The 21,612-nt window shown below is 37.0% G+C and overlaps 1 protein-coding gene across 9 annotated transcripts in view; it reads left to right on the top strand.

The window, feature by feature from the left end:
- Window positions 1–21,612, top strand: part of SLC4A7 (solute carrier family 4 member 7) — a 96,097-nt gene that overhangs the window by 61,653 nt on the left and 12,832 nt on the right. For all 9 annotated transcript variants that reach the window (XM_065628498.1, XM_065628493.1, XM_065628500.1 and 6 more), the window contains 10 exons: window positions 4,081–4,196; window positions 5,637–5,794; window positions 7,657–7,744; window positions 9,443–9,589; window positions 10,819–10,922; window positions 12,488–12,662; window positions 15,023–15,156; window positions 15,702–15,947; window positions 18,865–18,970; window positions 21,036–21,197. In XM_065628498.1, the coding sequence (XP_065484570.1) occupies window positions 4,081–4,196; window positions 5,637–5,794; window positions 7,657–7,744; window positions 9,443–9,589; window positions 10,819–10,922; window positions 12,488–12,662; window positions 15,023–15,156; window positions 15,702–15,947; window positions 18,865–18,970; window positions 21,036–21,197 (1,436 nt within the window). The remainder of the gene's footprint in view (window positions 1–4,080; window positions 4,197–5,636; window positions 5,795–7,656; window positions 7,745–9,442; window positions 9,590–10,818; window positions 10,923–12,487; window positions 12,663–15,022; window positions 15,157–15,701; window positions 15,948–18,864; window positions 18,971–21,035; window positions 21,198–21,612) is intronic.

Genomic DNA, 21,612 nt, shown 5'->3' with positions numbered 1-21,612 from the left:
TGACAGAGAAAAGGCTGCGGTTATCTACTTTTTCACATTTTGCAGCCCAATTGCTGCAAAGGAAAGAGCAAACTATGTTGTAGGCTGTCATCATGAGTTGGACTAGGAGCCCCATCCTTGCTTAAATTCAGAAAAGCAAACCAAAAACTCTCTGACTTACGGAAAATTAAGAGAATTCACATGAAGATCATTCTTTCTCATGAGTGATCTTGCAAAGGTAACTAAATACCAAAAGTAAAAGAACAGCTGTAATTGGTTTTCCAGTTCTCATTTTTGTACTCATCTGACAGGAATGACAGCATGCAAGACCCAAGGTCTTTAAACTCAAGAGAAGGCAAACAAAGATCAAATACTTGATGCTATTACTATCACTTATAAAGCTTTTCACCAGAATCTCCAAGTCATGTTGTGCCACAAAAATGTGCCTCGAGGGGATGTTTTTTATAAAGGAAAAATCTGAAAGGGATGATTTCCTAGTTAATCCGTAAATAAATGTCTTTCCAGAGAAAGATGAACACCGATAATGATGGAAGACATTTTTGTTTTCTGGGTTTTTTGCCCCTTTTTAATTAAAGAAATCATCTGACCACAGAAAGACACATTTTCCTTAGAGATGCCTTTGAAGACATTCTCAGACTATGACTTCAGGGCTGCAATTGGACTAATCTCTGTCTTGGGAGACAGACTCAGAAGGGAACCCTGAAGAAGAAGTAATCTTCTTTGTATTAATTAAAAAAAATCTTCTTGGTCCATTTTGCTGTAGCTTATGGTCTGTATTACCTCTCTAGTAATTCAGAATACTGCAACCTGAATACTTTTTCCACATCTATGTAATTGAGTTGGGTTTGCCTGCTGTTAGCATTAGGAACTGTGTTAATTTTCTAATAGATGGCTTTCTTCTGTTTCACATTCATCTATCCTTGGCCTTGTGCTATTCAGACTTTATTTTTTAGTCCTTATAAATAGCTGGAAGGTTACTGAACTTAGTGTGAACTCCTGTAAGGGGAGGGAAGAGGGGCACGCTTTCAGTCCACCACTTGATGTTTATCAGGCAGTCATCAGTTCATAGTAAGTCAACCAGGCAAAGGGTTCTTTTTAACAGGTGGTGTTTTTTTTTCCTTTTGTCATCAGTTCAAGAACGGCTTTTGTTTTCCCATCTTTGAAACTGTTGAATGATGAATTCCATAGGTACAGCTAGGAAGAGAGCTGTGTCACAACTAAAGGTGAACACTATTAATTCACCAACATAATTAAGCTTAATTAATGTCTATGAACAACAGCAAAGCAACCGGTTTTAAGGGGTCTTTGGTTCAGTGATAAATGTGCTTTAAAACTGAGTAAAATAATATTTAGAACAGCTTTGTTCTTACGATAATTACTTACTGAAAATAGTAATTGAGAAAGGCTTACATATTTGCCTTCTAGGAGTAATTTTAATTTTTTTTCACATTAAGGCTACATTGGAATTTATTTTTTAAAACTGATTTTTATTTCCTCATACAAATATGATGTGACTGTATTTAAAAGTTTCGTATTTCATAAATTTTGTCTACAGAAACATAATTATATTGGAGAAGTTATGCTTAAGTGTTGAACTCATTTCCCTCAATGTAATTTTTTTTACTGAAGCAGAGATGTGAAGCAAATGTCTGCATTCTTCTTGCTTTCTTGTAGACTTTTGTGATCACAATATTAAACTAGCTGTAGTTGGCTAGAAAATGCATGTGATCTTTAGTGAAGGTGTAGTTACAAGTACTTAAACTTGAGTGATTCTTACGAGTTTTTTTTAATCCAGACTTACTCAAGACTTAATCCACTGGTTTTTGATGGAGGCAGATGGTATATCTGTATAACAACATCAAGAAGGGTACAGTGTATTTTTAATGATCCCCTTGGCAGCCTGATAAGACTAGATGAATTTCTTCTTCTCACAGTCTGGAAAAACTACTAGGTAGTCTTCCTTTTAGCAGTAGTCTCTGAGTTTATATCTACTAAACTGGAGAAGAGAAGGAAATAAGTTATTTTATTAGTGTGAGATTTGACTAAAAGTGTTTTGCTATTGGAGATTGTAATTTCTTATTCTGATTTCCCCTGCAAATATCAGATTGATTGGTATGCAGTATCAGACAGCATTGGAGATGCAGTATCAGACAGAAATGCTCACTCAGGTCTGCAAACCTGTGAGCTGTATTCTCATGTGAGTGCAGCAGTCTGTCCAGCAGCAAAACCGACACAAAGGAAAACTATTTACACGTGGTCTAGGATCAGACAAATGTTCCTGTGTCAGTGCCAAGACTTCTGAACCATAACTATGACTGGTTGGAGAAATTTTGAAGGCAAACCTTGCAGAAGAATCAGTATCATTTTAGTACAGAAACAATAAATTAGTTTATGCTAAAATGTAGAGTCATTGTTCTCTGTCTTCCTCGGTTGCCTCTTCACTTTTTTTTTTCCTAGTCTCTGCTTGCTTTTGCTCACAGGGCATTTGCAAAATGATGCATTATCGCTCATCTTTCATCAGTCATATACATCTTCAGCTACCTATATTGTTATGTAAGGGGGAAAAAGTGAAAAGAGTTTATGTGTATAAACTTATATTATGCTTTTATGCAACAATTGTTTAATATTTTTATTCTATTTCTAGTCCTACAAACACATCTTAACATCAACTCTTATGCAGTTAAATACTTAAGATTCACAAAAGAAATTACAGCTTATTAACTTCATTTGGTTTTTTTGCTTCAGGAAAAACTACCCACACCACTTATATCCCTATGAACTGTAAGAACGAAAATCAATGGTAAAGGCTTGGACTTGCATGTTTTCCAATGATCTGATGGCTCTTTGAAAGAGCTTTTTGGAAATAAATTTGGGGATCAAATAAAGTGAATTCAGTTGTAATTTGAAATGCTAAAAAATTTCAAGTTGCTAAATTCTAAATATGGAGGGATGCAACTAGTTATGTAGCTGTAGTTTGATAGAACAATAGCCAAAAGGTAGCCGGTGAGGACTTCAGTTTTATCTTGACTAGAGTGACGCTTAACCTAAATACAAACTTTCTGCATGTAATACAAAGTCTAGACTTAAGTCTTTATCTAGATGTGGTTTTGAAAGCATGTTTGAGCATGTTTTGTCACCACATCTAAAAGGTCTAGTGTAAACAAGCAAGGCCACACGCACTTGTAGTGCATGTCCTAGTGCATGAACAAGTAAAAGCTCTGTAATCCAAACAATGGGATTTGGGCTTGGTTATGCATGCGTAGACCAGCTTTTAAATGATAGCTTGGGAGTGATAACCACGGTGCAACGTTGAATTCAGAGTGTATGAACACCTGGTTTAGTTGTCATTTGCACCCTTTGCTGGACCTGCAATTCAGTGTTGCTAGTGGTGTCGCAAGCTACATAAAGCGGTTTTGTTTCGGTGCAGGTGCTAGGGGGAAGCTGTTATGTCACTTGAATAACTCTATTGTATGTGCCTCTTCATCTAACGTGTTAGAGACACCATTTCATATAGTAACATCTGGTCAGATCAATAGTTGCAGCTTTGATCTGTTGGTTGAAATAATGGTTTGTAAGCTCTCTGTTCGTCATGTAGCGCACTATTTGCTTGTACAGGTTTAGTTAACTACCAGGGTGTCATTCCTTGTAGCTGTAGCCTGAGGCTTGCCAAGGCTTTTTACAATTTAAATAATTGCTACACAGCAGACTAGATAGCAGAGGTGTTTGAGGACTTCTAAATATAGTGAAGATTCTATCTACTAACTACTAAAGCAGTTACAATTAAAATGTCAACAGTTGGGGGTTTTTTTTCTGCAATTAAAGTAGCTCTTATTTCCTTTCTGGTGACTGTTCTGCAAATGGCCATCATTTGGGCAATATTCAATTTTATTTTTAATGATGTCATTATTTTGGCAACACAATGACTTTTTAATGTTGCATTTGTGATACTAATGTAGGGCACTCTTACTGAATAACTTGCACATTTGCTTTAAGCAAGCTGCCACATTGAGTTTTGGTAGTGTCGCATATTCAGTTCCCTTCATACACCATTTTGAACTTACCTCCTTTGTTTTAATTTAGGGCTACTAGCATCTCCACAGTCAGCACCTGGAAATTTAGACACTGGGAAAAGTGGAGACGTTAAAGGTACTGGGACAGGAGGAAGCAGAGAAAACAGCACGGTTGATTTTAGTAAGGTAAATAACATTAAATACCTTAATGTTCAGCACAAAACTATGTAACAAAAAATGTGGTTGTAGTAACTGCCCTCTTAGTTGTAACTAAGACACATATAGGTATGCATTTGTACAAGTGTGCACAAGACATACTAAGACATAACTTATGTGTGTGAGTGTCAGAAAATGACGTAGGCTGAATGTGTTAATGTCTTGAAACTCTACCCAGCGGGACTGAACTTTCTGTTTAGTTTGATCTTTTCAGTATTTTGGTAACTTGGAGTGCAGCCATTGTACTTTCTCATGCAGAGAGAGATATTTTCAGATCTGCTATAAAAACTCTTAGGAAAACAATTTTGTAGATGGTGTTTTAACGTGTTTTTTTTCTACAGCTGACTTTTTTCTTTTCAAAGAGACCTTTTATAGAAAATTTGCTTTATTTGTGTTAAGAATTTATTGTACAACAGTTATTGTACATCTTAATCATTAGGAGCATGTAATATCACTTTCTGACAGAAATCTTGTGTAATACTGTAAACCCGCATGTATTTCTTTCATAATTTAAATTTGCTGGGCAAGTTCCATTATGGCTTTTACTATAAAACTCAGTCTGCAGTGTCATCTGTACTGTGAAACACTGCAAGACAATTGGTTTGCCAAGTTAAATAATTATGTTTAAGAAAAGCTAACTTACGCTGTAGTTCTCAGCTAATCAGGGCAGGTGCCATTTATTCCTGGTCCTCCGTCACAGTCTTTGTTTTTGTTTGGCCTGTCCTTCTGTACACCTACCTTGTCTCCTCTTGGGCAGGAGTCAGCCTCTTGGCACTGTAGTTGTGGCACACTTGGTGTGGGACTCAAGAGGCCATCTGTAAGTCTTCTAGATAGCAATGTAACCGGTGCTTGTTTGTGCGTGTATGTATGTGAACACAGAGTTCATGTGCTGTACCATTTTTCTAGTGCTCTACTGTAATTATGTACAGAAATTAAAGTTGATATTTTCAGTAATCATATTCTTTATGGATGAAAACATAAAGATACAAATTAGTTTTCGAAATTATGTCATATTTGAAATACACAGCTGTGAAATAACTAACTGCGTTTTAAAAACCATGTGTAACTACATGAACTCTCCTTAGTTAATTGTGGATAGATTTTGTTAAGTTATGTCCTATCGTGGAATGTTTGTCATGATAAGTAATATTAGAAAGGTGGTTATTAGAGTCTTCTAGGATATAGTAAGTGGTAGTAATTCTTACTTTCAGAAAATAGTTTATTTTTAGTTGGCTGGCTGGCTGACGATTTCTACATATGTTTGTGTTTTCTGTACTGTGGGATGTTTAATTCGCTTTTTTATTTTTCTTCATAGCATTAATGTGTAGTAAATACTGATAAAATTATGTTATAGAATTTATGCTAACAAATGTAAGGGAATAAACACTTGTTTCATCTTTGTATGAATAGGTTGATATGAACTTCATGAGGAAAATTCCTTCAGGAGCAGAAGCATCAAATGTGTTAGTGGGAGAAGTAGATTTTTTAGAAAGACCTATTATTGCTTTTGTGAGGCTCTCCCCTGCTGTGCTTCTCTCAGGTCTCACAGAGGTTCCGGTTCCTACACGGTAAATAAATGCCTGGAAAGTCTGACTTTATTTATACAATAAGATAATATTTATGATCTCAAATAATTGTAAATTTCTATGCATACTCTATTGAGCTCAAGAAATATAGACTTCTGTTTAACATGATGCCAGTCATTTGCTGCAAGATTTGAAGGAATGAGATCCACCATAAAATTGTCTGAATGCTTTAAATATAACGATGCTGTCTTAAGCAAGCGTGGAAGTTGAAACGGATAGTTGACCAGGAGTAAAAGCAGTGAGTCTTCCAAGCTTGTGTTGCCATTGTAAAGATGGGCATGAAGATTGTTAAAGTTCCCTTCAGCGCAACACAGCATGACAGTGGGGAGGAGTCCATTAAGCCTGAAAGTCTGTATAATCTGAAGCTCTCCTCTTTGCATACAAATACTCTGTGCATGATTAAGCTAGGTGGTGGAAAAACTTAACTTTGGTATTACATGCCTGAATCTGCCTGATTGACACTGGGGTAACAAATCTACAGCTAATACATTGAATCGGTTTTCAATCTGCAATATGCCATCCAGCCTGGTGCGCCTGCCACCACCCCCCAAAATCATGGGTCTTGCCAGTATTATACTGTGGGTGTGTTTACCAGAGATGATCAAAATGTCAAACTGAAGATCTCATGATGTAGATAGCAGATCATTTCATCGGTCATCATGGAGGACACTTCATTTTCTGTGCACATTGATGTACTGGGCTGTTCTCTGGTGTTTGGCATAAATTTGTGCATTTATGTTTTTTTGGTGTTTTTTATGTTTTGAAATGATCAAAGTGTTTGTTTATATTTGTAATTTTCAGCTTATATATTCTAATGAAAGGCAAGAATAATCTTGGTGGTCTTACAAATACATATGAGAATTTTCAGAAGGTAATTGGCATTAGTGCTCATAATGTTTCTTGGGAAATTCCAATTTTTCTGCATACATATTATCATATTAATGTAACTGAAACGATCCTGTCCTAAATTTTTCAAAATGGTCTAGACTTGCCAATTTGGAATAGTATACTTGACTCTGAAGATGTAATCTCAGTTTCAGTTAGGGTAGTCAACTTGCAAAGGAAAAATAACATTGAGCTTTGTGTACTGTGAGGTGAAAGAAGGTGCTGCTTTTTTCAAATATGTTGCATTTAGGAACTTCATGGAGTATTGGAAGAAGATTGTAAAAATAATTACTGAATTTAGCTCTTTGGTTTGTATCCTTTTGAATTTATAAGACGCTAGTCCTGTTCAATTTCCTTTTTTTTCCTGAAGTGTAGTAACTATTATTGTTATTGGAAATTGAGACTGTTAACATATTCTGTGATCCACCCCCAGACTGGATCCCAAAATGTCACTTTACCTTCTTAGGTGTTCAAAGTGCAGATTCACTTCTTTTCCGCTGATGCAGAGCCAGGATATGAGGATGCCCAGTGTGTCGTACCCAGTCACAGCAAGTGAGAGGAGTTTTACTCCCATAAAGAGGGGATCAGTCATCAGGGAGGCCGGAGCAGGTCCTATAGCTCCTAGGCCAGTGGGAATGCCAGGAAGGCTTAGAATCTGGAGGAAACACACATTGAGCTCTAGCCTGTGGATTTCTACTACATTTACAGCATTATATGAAGTTGAAAAAATAGGCTTAATTAAGAAGGTTTAGAAATAGTTTTGGTTCAGAATTTGAATTCCTTCTGGTGATGGCTTTAGGCGAGTCTTTTCTTAGTCTTGCAGCAGAATTTAAGATCTGAGATGGTTAAGAGGATATTTTTACCTCACCACTAAATTTTTTTAAATGTTAGTTTGAAAGAACCCTCTTGAGTATACTCAGGGGAGTCAGCCATAATCATCTTCATTGCTTTCTCCACAGGTTCTTGTTTTTGTTGCTGGGACCAGCAGGAAAAGCTCCACAGTACCATGAAATTGGGAGATCAATAGCAACACTTATGACAGATGATGTGAGTGATGTATTTTAAACACTTGTAGTTAAAGAAGTCTAGAATAATATATTTACCAACTGTTTTCAATAAATGTATTCTGGAATGATGGATTGAAGAAAAAACAAACTGGCTGAATGAGAAACTGTAAACTTATTTATTTTATTTGTGTTAGTGAGCTAGATAATGGTAAATTAACTCTTCCCCTTGTCTGTCTTAAAGAAATCTTAAATGTATTTCTGAAAAAAATATTTTGGCTTCATGTAGATTTCATGTTTGTACCAAATTAAGAAATAAAACTATTAAATAGAATTGTGTATGCTATGAATCACCGTATGTTGAAAAGAACACAGCAACCTGTGTGAGTGTTCAGCACAAAATTTAAGAATGTGTGCAATTGAATCATAGAATCAATTTGGTTGGAAAAGGCCCTCAAGATCCTCGAGCCCAGCCGTTAACCTAACACTGTCACTAAACCACGTCCAACTGAGTCATCATAGATAATATTTATCAAAGCAAAGTCAAATAATTAAAATCAGAATTTTATTAGTCATTTGAAGTTGTATCTTTAGGGCCTTGGTGGACAGTTTAAAAGAGCACCGGGGAATTGGGACTTTTTAAGACTGTTGTGATCTTACTGAGAAAAATTAGGGTGTTTTAATTCTGACTTCGCATTGAGCGCCACCTAGTGAATTGCTGATAATTACAGTATTAGGGTTATCTAGCAGAAATTCTAATACTACTTTATTCTAGAACAATTTAAAATTTAGAAATGTTATCCAGAAGTTGATAATTTTACAATTGGGCAACTAGTCTCTGAATACAGTATTTGTTCAGTGTGAGAACTGAATATTAGAAGCTTTAGTTGCAGCTCCTAATTTTTTAGGTAGGCTGATTTTAGGAATGCTGTAGAACATTGAAATAGAAAAAAAAATATTCAGTGGTCTAAGAAGACCTAAATAGGCTTAAAAGATCTAACTTAAAATTAAAAGAGTTAATAGTCTGGTCTTTGGAGACAAACAGTTCAGATTTCACATGTACAGAAGCCGTTTAGGAACAACTTCTGCAAACAGTTTTTTTTACAACAAAACTAGCAATTTTTTTCCCTCTGTGCGTACAAAATGCATCTTGAGAATCAAGGATTGCTTTTTAAAATACCACATGTTTGTCAGATTGGAATTTGTGTTGTAGTCTGTAAAACAACGTAGGGGTTTTTTTGAGCAGTAGGAGGATTGCTTTCATGTGCTTGTTAAGAAGTCTTTTAAAATGAATGGAGCTAGAGCTATACAAATGAAGTTCTTATTAATAAAAACTTATGTTTTGGTTTGTAGGTTATTTGAAGTATTTTTAGCCTGATTCAGCACAGCATAGTGGCACAATGGCTGTAGGGCAGAATTATTCAGGCAATAGTACTTGAACTTGATTTACTGAATATGGAAGATTTACTTTCTAATTAGTTTTAGACATTAACTCAGTGTTCCTTTTGAGTTTGAAGGTACAACTTCTTAATATTATGTTCAATTAGGGGTGTACATACAGGTAGTTCTTAATGCAAAAGTATGCAAGTAAAGTAAAAACCTTAACTTTTGACGACCTTTAAAAAATTTCCAATGCCTTTTTAAAAATAATGAAGTGTTCATTGTAATTTGTTCCTTTTTTTTTAAAAAAAAAAAAAAGAAAAAAAAGAAAATAAGAATGTTGGGTACTTTCTTCTTATAGGTTTTCCATGATGTTGCCTATAAAGCAAAAGACCGAAATGATTTGTTGTCAGGAATTGATGAATTTTTAGACCAAGTGACAGTCCTGCCTCCAGGAGAATGGGATCCCTCTATACGAATTGAGCCACCAAAAAGTGTTCCTTCCCAGGTAAAAGAAAAAAAGTCCAATAGAGAGCTCCTTTTTACTTTAAAAATGCCATTTCCAAGTGCTAGTAAGTTGTGCATGGAGATTAAACTTCAGTAAAGCATCAGGAAAGCCACCACATCCATTTGAAAGAAGTGGATTGTCCATTTTAGTTTAAAAAAAAAAAGTGTTAATCAGTTGTTTCCTACTATACTTTTAAGTAAATTTTATTTGCTATATTTCCTTGTGTAATACTGAAATGAGTTCATGTGACATCTAGGAGAAGTTGTCTGAAATTGTACCTGAGTTCATGTTATAAACTTTGTAATTAATCTAAGAATGATCAGGAAGAATATTTTAATTCTTATAAAAACTTCTATGTGCATACAACATTGATTGAAATGTTTTAGTGTATATTGGCTAGCTTATAATGTTCACAGAATCTTTGTGAAAGAAAAAAAAATGGACCGTATCACTCAGTTGTGATACAAGCTCAGAATGAGAGCCAGAGGGAAAGTGAACTGAAGAGGGACTCAGATTTCTTTACTTTCTCTCCCTCTTCACAGCTGAGGGGAATTCCTGCCACCATGATCAAAAGTGGGGGGAGAGCCCCCAGTGCTGGTGGTTCAGCAGGTTGACACTGGCCTTGAATCCTGTGGTGGTTTGTGGGGGTGGGTAGAAGGTAAGGGGTTACAGCATGGCAGTTGATCAGTTTATTTGTGAATAGCCTGTGGCTACCACTTAACTCATTTCCAGTGAGCAGGGCTTGGGGTTTTTGGAGGGCAAGCTCAGCTGAGAAATTTATGGGGAGCTGGTGAGCAGGTTGCTCCACAGAGGAACGACTTCTCATTTGTACTTCACCTACATACTGTGTGTCGTGAAGTGAGGTCCATTTCTATCAGAAGCTAGAGGCTTCTCTGGAAATGAAGGAGGAAAAAAAAAAACGAAAAGATTTCTAGGCCTCATGTTTGAGCCTTTACTGTGTCTTGAAAAGGTAGACTTTGTTTTATCATGTCTCAGGGATGTATTTCTCGTAGAAAGAGGGAAGATTAATACTGTTGCACAAGGGAGGTGTTGTACCGTTCTAGTTGTCTGTACTCAACAAAAGATGAATTAGGCAAATGGAGGACTGCTGATAAGCTGGAAATATGAAAAAGCTTTGGAAGGCACAGAGTCTCTGCATGCTGTCTTTATAATTTTTAGTGTAAAGGCAGCCTCAAAGTATGATTATGTTTTTTTCTTTTTCTCTGTAGGAGAAAAGGAAAGTACCTAAATTTCCAAATGGATCTACTCCTATAGGAGAGCCTCTCAAAGAAGAAGGCCATCATGCCGGACCTGAACTTCAGAGAACTGGAAGGTGTGTTCACTTCCCTAAATACTAGCTACCATAAAAAAATAAAAATGATAAATCGTCACAGTTTTTAATGGTGACATTTGAGCATAAAAAATAACGGTATAAATGTTAGAGTGCATCTTTTTTTCCTTTTCAAGTGTTGGATTCTTGCCTACAAATGTCATTCTGCTGAAAGTATTTTCAAGCCTATGGCAATGTTTCTCAACACATTTGCAAAGGATTTCATATAGATGCTGCCTAATTTAACTAACTGACTTTTAAGACTTGGGGTTTAATGTTTAATTGTCAAGAGAATGCAATTATCATAGTTATAGCAGGAATATACAATTTTCAGTATTGGGCTAGGTACTAAAAATTTCCATCAATGCAAATGTGTTTTATTAAACATGTACGAAATGGAACAACAAGGAATGTACAGTAGCAAAAAATACATTGGTATTGGTTAGGTTTTGGTCTTGGTTAGGTTTCTTTTAGATCTAAAATAAAATGAAAGGAATTTCTTTCAGTTGAGTTGCAACGTTGTTCTCTGTTAATTCTGAAACACTTGCCAAAAAAGTCCAGAACATTGGAAATATCTGGTTAAGATTAAACCTTAATACCTCATATGTGAGAGTAGAGATTAAATCAACTAAGAAATTCTAGAAAATATGTACAATGTTGTTATCCCCAAAATTATAAACTTCCAAATGAAATGCATCTTTCTCATACCTTTGCAAGAAGGACTTTACAACGTTTGTGTTGATTTTTTTTTTTTTTATCCTTTTGGCTTTGTTATACTTACTTTTTGCCTTTTTGCAGACAGTATGTGGGTCTGAGAAGTTCATTTCTGCCCACAGAATTATCTCTAGATGAGACTATTGTCTTTCTTAGGAATTAAATATTTAAGGGGTTTTTTAATAGTTCAAAATAAAATCAATTTTTAATAGATGTAAATTTTACCTAGTATTTTGGAGTGTTAATTTTTTTTTTAACTGCCAAAAGCTTTTTAGTTTCTTGCTAATAACTTACCCAGTTGAACTGACTTATACATGTTTGGTTTTGTATTTCTATATGTAGAATGTCTTTGTACTCCAGATGAAAACACTGTTAAAAGTGATAGACGTAAATTTATTTATGTACCTAACCATATGTATGTAGAGAATTTGAATCAAAAAGCTACAGCCACTTATTTGAGTAATAATATTGAAATGTATCCATGCAGTGGTCTTGGTTGAGGTTTAGCATATTTCTTCTGCTCCTTGTTTTGAATATCATAAACCAGATTTGATTTAAAACTTTATTTAGGTAAAATCATTTTCAAAGATATTTTTTCAGTATCTAGCCCATATACAAAAATACCTAGCCAGCTTTTAAAAATGTCGATAACCTGCTTGATTGTATTTGGAATACTACTGAATTGGAATAGATAAGATTCTCATTTACATTTTAAACTGTTATTCTTTATTCTGGATTATGAAATAGCTAATTTGTGCTGGCAATAGGCACTGGCAGTCATGTGTAGCCCATAGTTTTGAACTGGCTAGAATCCTTTAGTGTACAGTTTGACGAGTTTCATCTCACCTATTTAGGCTTTTTGGTGGTTTGATACTTGACATCCAAAGGAAAGCACCTTTTTTCTTGAGTGACTTCAAGGATGCATTAAGCCTGCAGTGCCTGGCCTCGATTCTTTTCCTATACTGTGCCTGTATGTCTCCTGTAATCACTTTTGGAGGGCTCCTGGGAGAAGCTACACAAGGCAGAATAGTGAGTACAAAGAATGGTAGTGGCCAGGCTTTTAGACCTTCAGAGGCAAGTCACTGTGTGCATTTGTCTCATTTATTTATACTTGTATTTGAAGAGTTTACCCACATAGCCTGCCCCAAAGCAGATCTTCCCCAAAAGGTAATTGCTGTGGAAAATGTGGGGAACCCATGTGAACAGGAGAAGATGCACAGTGGAGGTAAAAAAATGTTTATCCTGCCTTATTGGATGAATGGCTTCATGAATTGAGAAAGGGCTTGCATAGCCTTCTTTTCGGCTACTTAAAAATAACGAATAGCAGTAAAGGTGCACCATCCCGCTAGGCCTACTTTAGACAAAGTCAGAGGCTCAAGGTGGACAGCCAAGAACATGTACTGGCCTTGAGTAGTAGGCCTACGAGGATGATAATGTGTATGGGTAGCAGTCAATTGTGTATTTAAGTAACAGACAGGATATGTGTTTGCTTTCATTAATGGTATGTTGTTAACAACAAAACAAAGTGGGTAAGGTTTATAAGCAGAAAATACTCTTCATTGAAAATGACTTGAATGTAAACCCTACACATACGAAATTTTGGTAGCGTTATGTTGGGCAGTAGATAACACTAGCACCTTTTTAACCAAAATATCATTGCACTTTGGTGTTTGGAGAGGGAAACAATACTTAACATCAGCAATGTTAATAACTTACTGTTTATGTCAATTGGCTTGTGAGTTAACTAGTTGGAAGTGTATTTTCTGTTTTTAAATCTATCAGGAAGGAACAAGGCTCTGTCCATTTGGGGGAGGGAAGGATGTATTCAGACACATCCTTAACAAATGTTAAGATTCTGGTGAAGCTTATGATGCTACAAAATTGTTCTGGATACTTAGATCAAGTTTTTAGGGTTGTATTATATTAAAATTTAGTTAAATATTTTATCTCTTTCAAGTAATGCTGTTGACTCAGTTTTTCGCTTATTGATGTAGCACTTCAAGCTGATAGCAAATACAGAAATAAATTGTATCTTTTCTGTGCACTGTTTCTGCTACTCTAAATGTAGGAATGGTTATCAAAATGTCAATGTAATTTTTGAATGTGCGTCATGTATAATTATGAAAACATACTCTTTTTAGAGCTTGATTCTTAAATACCTTCTTTCTTTTAGCTATCTGGAATTGTTAGCAGGTTTGTTCCTGCCTTCAGATACTTGGTGTGCATCATTGAATATAAAATTTAGTTACTGCACACACATGTTCAAGCACAGTAGCTGACATTGTAAGGTACACAGTTTGTTTGAAACCTTCCCTCACATTCCCAGAGGTCATCATCTCCACAGTACTCCTGTCCCTGCCACCCTGATTTAGAGCCCCAAGGTTAATGCATTGACTAACCAAAAGCACTAATTCAAAGGTAATAGAATAAGAGACTGGGATTATTTCTTTTTTTTTTTCTAATGTAATGAACAAAGACCTCGTGTTTTCATTTTTAATAGCCTCAATTCAGCAAACCATTTTGCCCAATTATAGATGCTTTCCTGAATTGGAGCTTAAGTTTGCATAAACTTTGTTTTCGTAGGCTTGCAAAATAGCAAACACTTAAGATTCCTAGTGGAATTTTTAATCTGTAATCCGTGACTTCTCATAGTTGTAAATGTTAACTATTTTCAAGTAACTTTTAATATCATTTTAGCATCTAAAAAGTCCTGCCCCTCTCTTTTGAGGTGCGTTATAACTATTTTTTTTTAGCAGAAAATGGTAAAACATTTAATTCAATAACTGAAGTAGATATCTTACTTCAAGGAAAAGAAATGCATTACCAGGTGGGATGTTGGTTTACTGCTCATCTGTTTTTGGTGTCATGTATACATAAGCCAGTATTGTTCAGTAACTTCCCCTGCACCTCCGCCTGTCAGTTTTTTCATTTGTAATGCTTGATCGATACAGGTTTGATACGGCACACCGTATCATGTTTTGCTACAGGTATGTTGCTATATATATGAAACTATATATATATATCTATTTTCTTTACAGAGACAGATAATTCTTCCTGTAAGCTACATGTTGAGTAACTTTTTGTTTGTTTGTAGTAATTATTGGTATGTTTTTCTTCCATAGCTAGCAGGACTAGTAACTTATTCTCATGTTTTTGGGTGGTTTTATGTTTCTCAAGAGTGAAGTTTTCAAAATCTTTTGTCCATGGTATTGTTACTGCAAAGCTGTGTTAAGTTATTCTTGTCTCAAACATAAATATTAATTGCAGTGTTTTTACATCTTGTCTTGTTTCTAAATTAACGCATCTTAAAACTGCATTTATGCAGATGTGATGGTAAATGGTAACCTGAAAAGCAGCATAGTTACAGCAGTTTCTTTTCCCCCAAACAGAGTGCAATAGAGTCTCTCTTTGGAGCCTCATTAACTGGGATTGCCTATTCTCTCTTTGCTGGGCAACCTCTTACTATTTTGGGGAGCACCGGACCAGTTCTAGTATTTGAAAAAATATTATTTAAATTTTGCAGGTAAGTGATGTTTGTATTAGCTTGGTGCACTTTCTAACTTTCTCTCTTGTTAGAATAGCTGTAATTGAAAACCAGATGTGTGTTAAAAGTGCATGTCCATGAAGACGAAAATGCAGGAGCAAGAGACTGAGAGAGGGATGTGCTTTGGCAAAGCTGTGAGGCCCTGGTGAGCCTTAATGAGAAAATTGGTGATAAGAAGTAGCTAGGACCTAAATGAAAGTTATGTTCTGACTGTGTGAAGATGTTGGCTTTGATTCTGTAGGGATAAACAGGGATCTGCCCTCTAGGAGAAAGCATCTGTGTAATTCTGGAAAGATCATCCCCATGGTGCTTCCCAAGCTAGATAGTTGCACCCTCAGTCCTAGAAACACCTTTCAGTGCTGCTGTGCTTTGGTGGAAGATGTGAGATAAAAGCTTCTGCCTCCTTCAGGACTAACATCAAGGATGAGAAAAGTGGTGAATACTTACTTGGCTTCAGTATGTTTTCAAACAAAATATAGGTAACTTTTGGCTCAGTTAATACTTTCGTTTCTTTCTTCACACAGGGATTATAATCTTTCCTACCTCTCCCTGCGAACTAGCATTGGTCTGTGGACTGCGTTTTTGTGCATAGTGCTTGTAGCCACAGATGCCAGCAGCCTTGTGTGTTACATCACTCGATTTACTGAGGAAGCTTTTGCAGCGCTTATATGCATCATATTTATTTATGAGGCATTGGAAAAACTTTTTCATTTGGGAGAAGTGTATGCCTTCAATATGCACAATGATTTGGATAAACTGACTTTATACTCGTAAGTATCACATTTCTGTGTGTTAGTAAAATACATAGGGAAGATGTTTATAGTATAGAGACATACCGTTTACTAAGCTGCAATGTGTGCCTCTCCATGGCAGAGTAGGAGGAATGCTGGGGGTGGTGTGGGCATGAGAAACCTCAGAAAATTTCTATTCAGGATACTGCGGAATTGAATTTTCTGTGTTAGCTATGGGTGGTTGGAAGGGATGGGGGGCTGTGACAAATGCCTGCTTTAATTGCAGCTTTCTGAAAGGTCAGCCTGGAGATTAAAGGTCAGAACAGGAGTTCTGCCTTGCCACTTGCAGAAATCATTATCGTTTACCCTACCTGGATGAGGATTATTTCCAGGCAGCTGAGGCATGGAGAACTTCTCCAAATTTCACGTGCATAGGGAGTTCGCATCTTTAAACAGTATTGCTTTCTACTGTAGTTATGGGGAAGGAATACTTGACCTTTAAAATATTTTTTTTGAGAGAGAGGGGAATAATAGAAAGTACAATAGAGCCTTGGTTTTTTTTTGCTTTCCTGATCAAGTATAACTATTAGTTCTGTTCATCACAGTAACTAACAGTAAAACTACCAGTACAAAAATAACTTTATTTCATTTAAGGAATGCGATAAGCAAGCTCTTTAGATGTATCTTTTTTACATTTGTTTTATTTCTGTGGCAGCTGTATATTATCTGCCTGTGGTGGGTTGACCTTGGCTGAATGCCAAGTGACCATGAAGCTGTTCTCTCACTCCCATCCTCAGCTGGATAGAGGAGAGAATATATGATGAAAGGGTCAGGATAAAGACAAGGAGATCAGTCAGCAGTTACTGTCACAGGCAAAACAGATTTGGGGAAATTAATTTAATTTATTACCAATCAAATCAGAGTAGGGTAATGAGAAAATAAAACCAAATATTAAAAAAACCTTCTTCTCCCTCCCTCCTTTCTTCCCAGACTCAACTTCATTCCTGATTTCTCTGCCTCTTCTTCCACCATGGCACGGGGGACAGGGAATGGGGGTTGTAGTCAGTTCATCACAGGTTCTCTGCTGCTCCTTCCACCTCACACCCTTCCCCGGCTCTGGTGTGGGGTCCCTCCCACAGTCCTCCATGAACTTCTCCAGTGTGGGTCCTACGATGGGCTGCAGTTCTTCGTGAACTGCTCCAGTGTGTGTCCTTCCCATGGGGTGCAGTCCTTCAGGAACAGACTGCGCCAGTGTGGGTCCCTAGTGGGGTCACAAAAGTCCTGCAGGCAAACCTGCTTCAGTGTGGGCTCCTCTGTCCATGGGGCCACAGGTCCTGCCGGGAGCCTGCTCCAGCATGGGCTTCCCATGGAATCACAGCCTCCTTCAGGCGCATCCACTTGCTCTGGTGTGGGGTCCTGCCCGGGCTGCAGTGGATCTCTGCTCCACCATGGACCTCCATGGGCTGCAGGGAACAGCCGGCCTCACTATGGTCGTCACCACGGACTGCGGTGGAACCTCTGGTCCAGTGCCTGGAGCACCTCTTCCCCCTCCTCTTTCACTGACCTTGTTTTCGGCAGGTTGTTTCTCTCACGTATTCTCACTTGTCTCTCTTGGCTGTGCTGCAATTTTTTTCATCCCTTCTCAAATACGCTATCCCAAAGGCACTACTGTTGTTGCTGATGGGCTCAGCCTTGGCCAGCAGTGGTCTGTCTTGGAGCCGGCTGTCACTGGCTCTATCGGACATGGGAGAACCTTCTGGCATCTTCTCACAGAAGCCATCCATATATTCAGGACCAGTAATACAGCAGATAAACCACAATGCATAACACTTGAAAAACACTAGTAAGAACCTACACATTTTTAAATTGTCTTCTGTTACTAATCTCCAGAAGTTCTCATTGCACCCTCACCAATATTTACCCTTCATCCCCAGACATGCGTGTTACAGTCACACACAATCCTTGAGGAGCACAAGTTTCTCTGCTAGTGCTCCCCTCCAGTTGCAGATGTGCATCCTCCAGCTTTATTTGCACCTGCGCGGTTGTCTGTAGCCTGCCAGGTCACACGCTGGTGAGGAAGCCCCTGTGAGGCCATGTCCGCACACCTGAGGAGGGGGTCTCTCCTGGTTGCATCCCGTAGTCAGTCCCCAGCTGGAGGGCAGATGACAAACTGCCCCGCTGGGTGGCTGCTCTGCCTGGCCGAGGCGGAGATCATGATACATGCAGGGTGACTGCTGGCAGTGTCAGACCAGGCTTTGACTCTCCTGTTTCCACTCAGAGATCTTTTGTCACTTTTACAAATATTCATACTTCTTTGATACTTCCTTTTGGGGTGATTCCTTTGAAATTGAATGGTTTCAATTTCTCTGTTTTATGTTATTGTGCAGTTTGACTCACTGTGGGATATTATGCTGTACAGAAATCTAAAAGCCTTAATTTGTACGCAGTCATAGAAAACTATTTGTGCCGAGTTAGTCAAATTATGTATAAATATTTAGAAATAACAATATATATGTTAGTATAGGCTTGCTGAAAAGTGGTGGTGTTCAGACTTTTAATCCTCATCTTTTATTCACAATATGCAGAGGCCCACATATGTTGTCTATTTCATTTTATTTTCAGGTATCATTCTATTTAAAAACTGGGAGATCAGCCAAATAGTTAAGTCAACATCTTGCCTGCTTCTGATTCTTTAAAATACATAGTTTGTTTTGTTGTTGTCCAATATGTTAAACCTCCTGAGCAATCGCTTCTTTGATCTTCATTTCCCCTATCCTACCTCCCAATAATCCTAGTTCATGTCATGTAAGGAAGAGCCTTGTACTTTACTTCTTTCATAGAAGGTTAGGATAAAATCTGGTTTAAACTCCTCAGGATTTTTAAAAATTACTGCGAATTGCTGAATTTTGGCACATACAGCTTAAAAGCATGCAAATTATTTTTTTCTTGTTTTCAGATGTGTGTGTTCTGAGCCTGAGAAGCCCAGCAATGAAACGTTGCAGATGTGGACAAAAATGAATATATCTGTGGAAAATATAGCATGGAGTAACCTTACAGTTTCTGTGAGTGTCTAAAAGCGATATATGTGTGTGTGTATATGTATGTGTGTATAAAAAATAAATACCCACACAGTACCAGTCTTGCTTAATATTTTTCGTCTGGTTTCTTTCTTGATTTGAACCTGTATTGTTTTCTTAAAAACTATGTGGTTTTGAACTCTTTTATTGCTCCCATAATGCTTTAAACAGTCATTGCAGTGGTTTGGTCCATGGCAGTAAGTGCTAATATATTAAATGTCTACATGAGGTAGCCACTTTAATCCTGCTAGGCAGAACAGTCTTCTTTCTGAAGTGCAGATGAATATGATGAGGTAAACAAACAGGAGATTGCTTCCTTCAATTTTCTGGAAAGGGTGAAAAAATATTTTTAAGAAGATGTGAAGATGGAATCTGTGGTTAAAATTTGGTAGCAAACACATTTCATTAGTTTGATAGACATTGCTATAAAACTACAACAGAGTCAAAGATTCTACCTAAATATTGATTGGAAGAAAATAATTATTTGGAAATTGAAGGTAAAAAGAAAAAGAGGAAGAGCTATTTGAAGGAATGGGCTTGAAAGCATTAACTTCTGAACTGGATATTTCATGACACTATTCAATGTCATGGGTAGCTGGAGAGGAGGAAAGTTATCATGTGGAAGTAAGTGATCCAAAAGCTTTTAGGGAGAAGCATTTTTGCTGATTGGTAGTTACTTGGATGGGACTCTGGCCTAACTGCAGCTGTCTACAGCCGCTTTGTGCACCCTGGCGTCTGGTTTCCATCTGCATCTTGAATGATTTGCATCTGCTATAGATTTGTTGTTGTTGTAGCATTTTCTAGCTGCGTGTGCCTACTTAGGCCATCTTAGGCTATCTGAAATGGCAGTAAATATCTGTGTATGGTCTCTTTGTATGTGAGCCTACGCATTCACACTGAAATTACAAGGTGTTTTGCACAGCAAAAATGGGATGAAAAAACTCAGTGCTTTCCTTGGGTTTTAGCTGTAGTGTTTTCCATGTGCCACTAATGGCTCCTTTATCTGCCATAATCACCTAGGATGGCAGTTTCTTTCGAACTTAGGTTTTATATTTATTTTATGTTTCTTATTTATTTTATATACCTTTTAATTCTCTGAAGCATCTTTAGTCTTCCATGGGAGAGAACCGATCCAGAATTTGGTGGTACTTATAATCAAAGTAGATTGTTAATGGGGAGAATTTTGTCATAAGTTAAATTTCCAATGAATTAACCTGTTTAAAGACAGTGACAGTTCTGCTTCCAACTATTTGATTTGTCTTGTTGTTTCTTTGTACTCCATGTGTCTTTAATTCTTTGCTTTGCATTTCAGTGAGCCTTTAGGATAGGGATCATCTGACTTTGTTTTATTTTTTTAATTCAAATATATTTTAGTGATGCTTTGCTACTTTAGTAGAATTTTTTTTCTTACAGTTGATTTAATCTCATTTTGTTGGAGTGTTTTTTTTCCTTAACTGTATCAAGACAAAACAAAGTCAAGAATAAAGAGGTGGGAGAAACTGAGGAGTTTGTTTTTTTTTTTTAAATTTTCCTTTACCTCCTCTTCTATTCCTCTGTCTCCTCCTGTTCTTTTCCTCTCCCTCTTTTTCTTCCTCCTCCTCCTTCCCCTCTCCCCTTTTCCTTTTCTTTCTCATTCCCTCCTTTCCCCCCTTCATTTCCTCTCTCCTTTTTTTTATGTTTGTCGGCTTGAAAGTTGACGTTGGGTAGTCTGCTTTTCCTGGGCTTAGTCCTCAGTCTTTATTCATGCATTCAATCTTGTGATACTTTGAGAAATAGAATAGAAATTGTGTGAATGTAAAGATGTTGTTTCTTCCTGGATACCTCCCAGCATTTTGACATCCTGAAGTTATCAATAATGGATACTATGTCTCATCTGGAACAGACAGCAGACATTTTTTGACATTTCAGGATGAGGCACTGATGAAGGAAAGAGCCCCCTTTTTGGGATTGTGAAAGTTCTTAAGTGTGTTTTTTATTGAAAAGCTGTAAGTTAGATTGAATGTACTAAATGAATAAAACCTAGAAATTTAAGAAGTTTTTCTCTTTGCAGCAATGTTTAGAATATCATGGTGTGTTTCGTGGATCAGCGTGTAGCCATCATGGACCATATATTCCAGATGTTCTCTTCTGGTCTGTCATACTATTCTTTACAACATTTTTCCTTTCCTCTTTCCTTAAGCAATTCAAGACCAAACGCTATTTCCCAACTAAGGTAATTCTGATTAGAGACTATCGTTTTGCTATGATAAATATATTAGTATAACTTAACAGAGTTGATTTTTTAAATTCTGCTTCAAAGCTTTTTATTGAGAGATTTAAGACGCAGAAAGAAATTAAGACCAGAAAATTTGCTAATAATTCCAGAAATTAAGATATTAGAGTAAGTAAATTGGCTTTGAAAATTCTGTGCTTAATCTATACTTTCCTATGGTTACAACAAGATGTTCTAAACATTAGGAGACCTAGGCAGTCTGTCTCTCTATATTAATGGGTGTTCCCAGGTATCATTTGGGGATATAGTATTGCTGCTGTTTTCCTCACGTAGCTGTGCAGAATAATTGATTGCTTTCCCCAAACTGCTGACATATGAAGGGTTCTGAGTGGTTCCTTAGGGGATTACTGTTTCT

Source organism: Caloenas nicobarica, chromosome 2, assembly GCF_036013445.1.
Source record: "Caloenas nicobarica isolate bCalNic1 chromosome 2, bCalNic1.hap1, whole genome shotgun sequence".
Taxonomy (NCBI): domain Eukaryota; kingdom Metazoa; phylum Chordata; class Aves; order Columbiformes; family Columbidae; genus Caloenas; species Caloenas nicobarica.
This window is presented reverse-complemented; position numbering and strand designations above follow the sequence as displayed.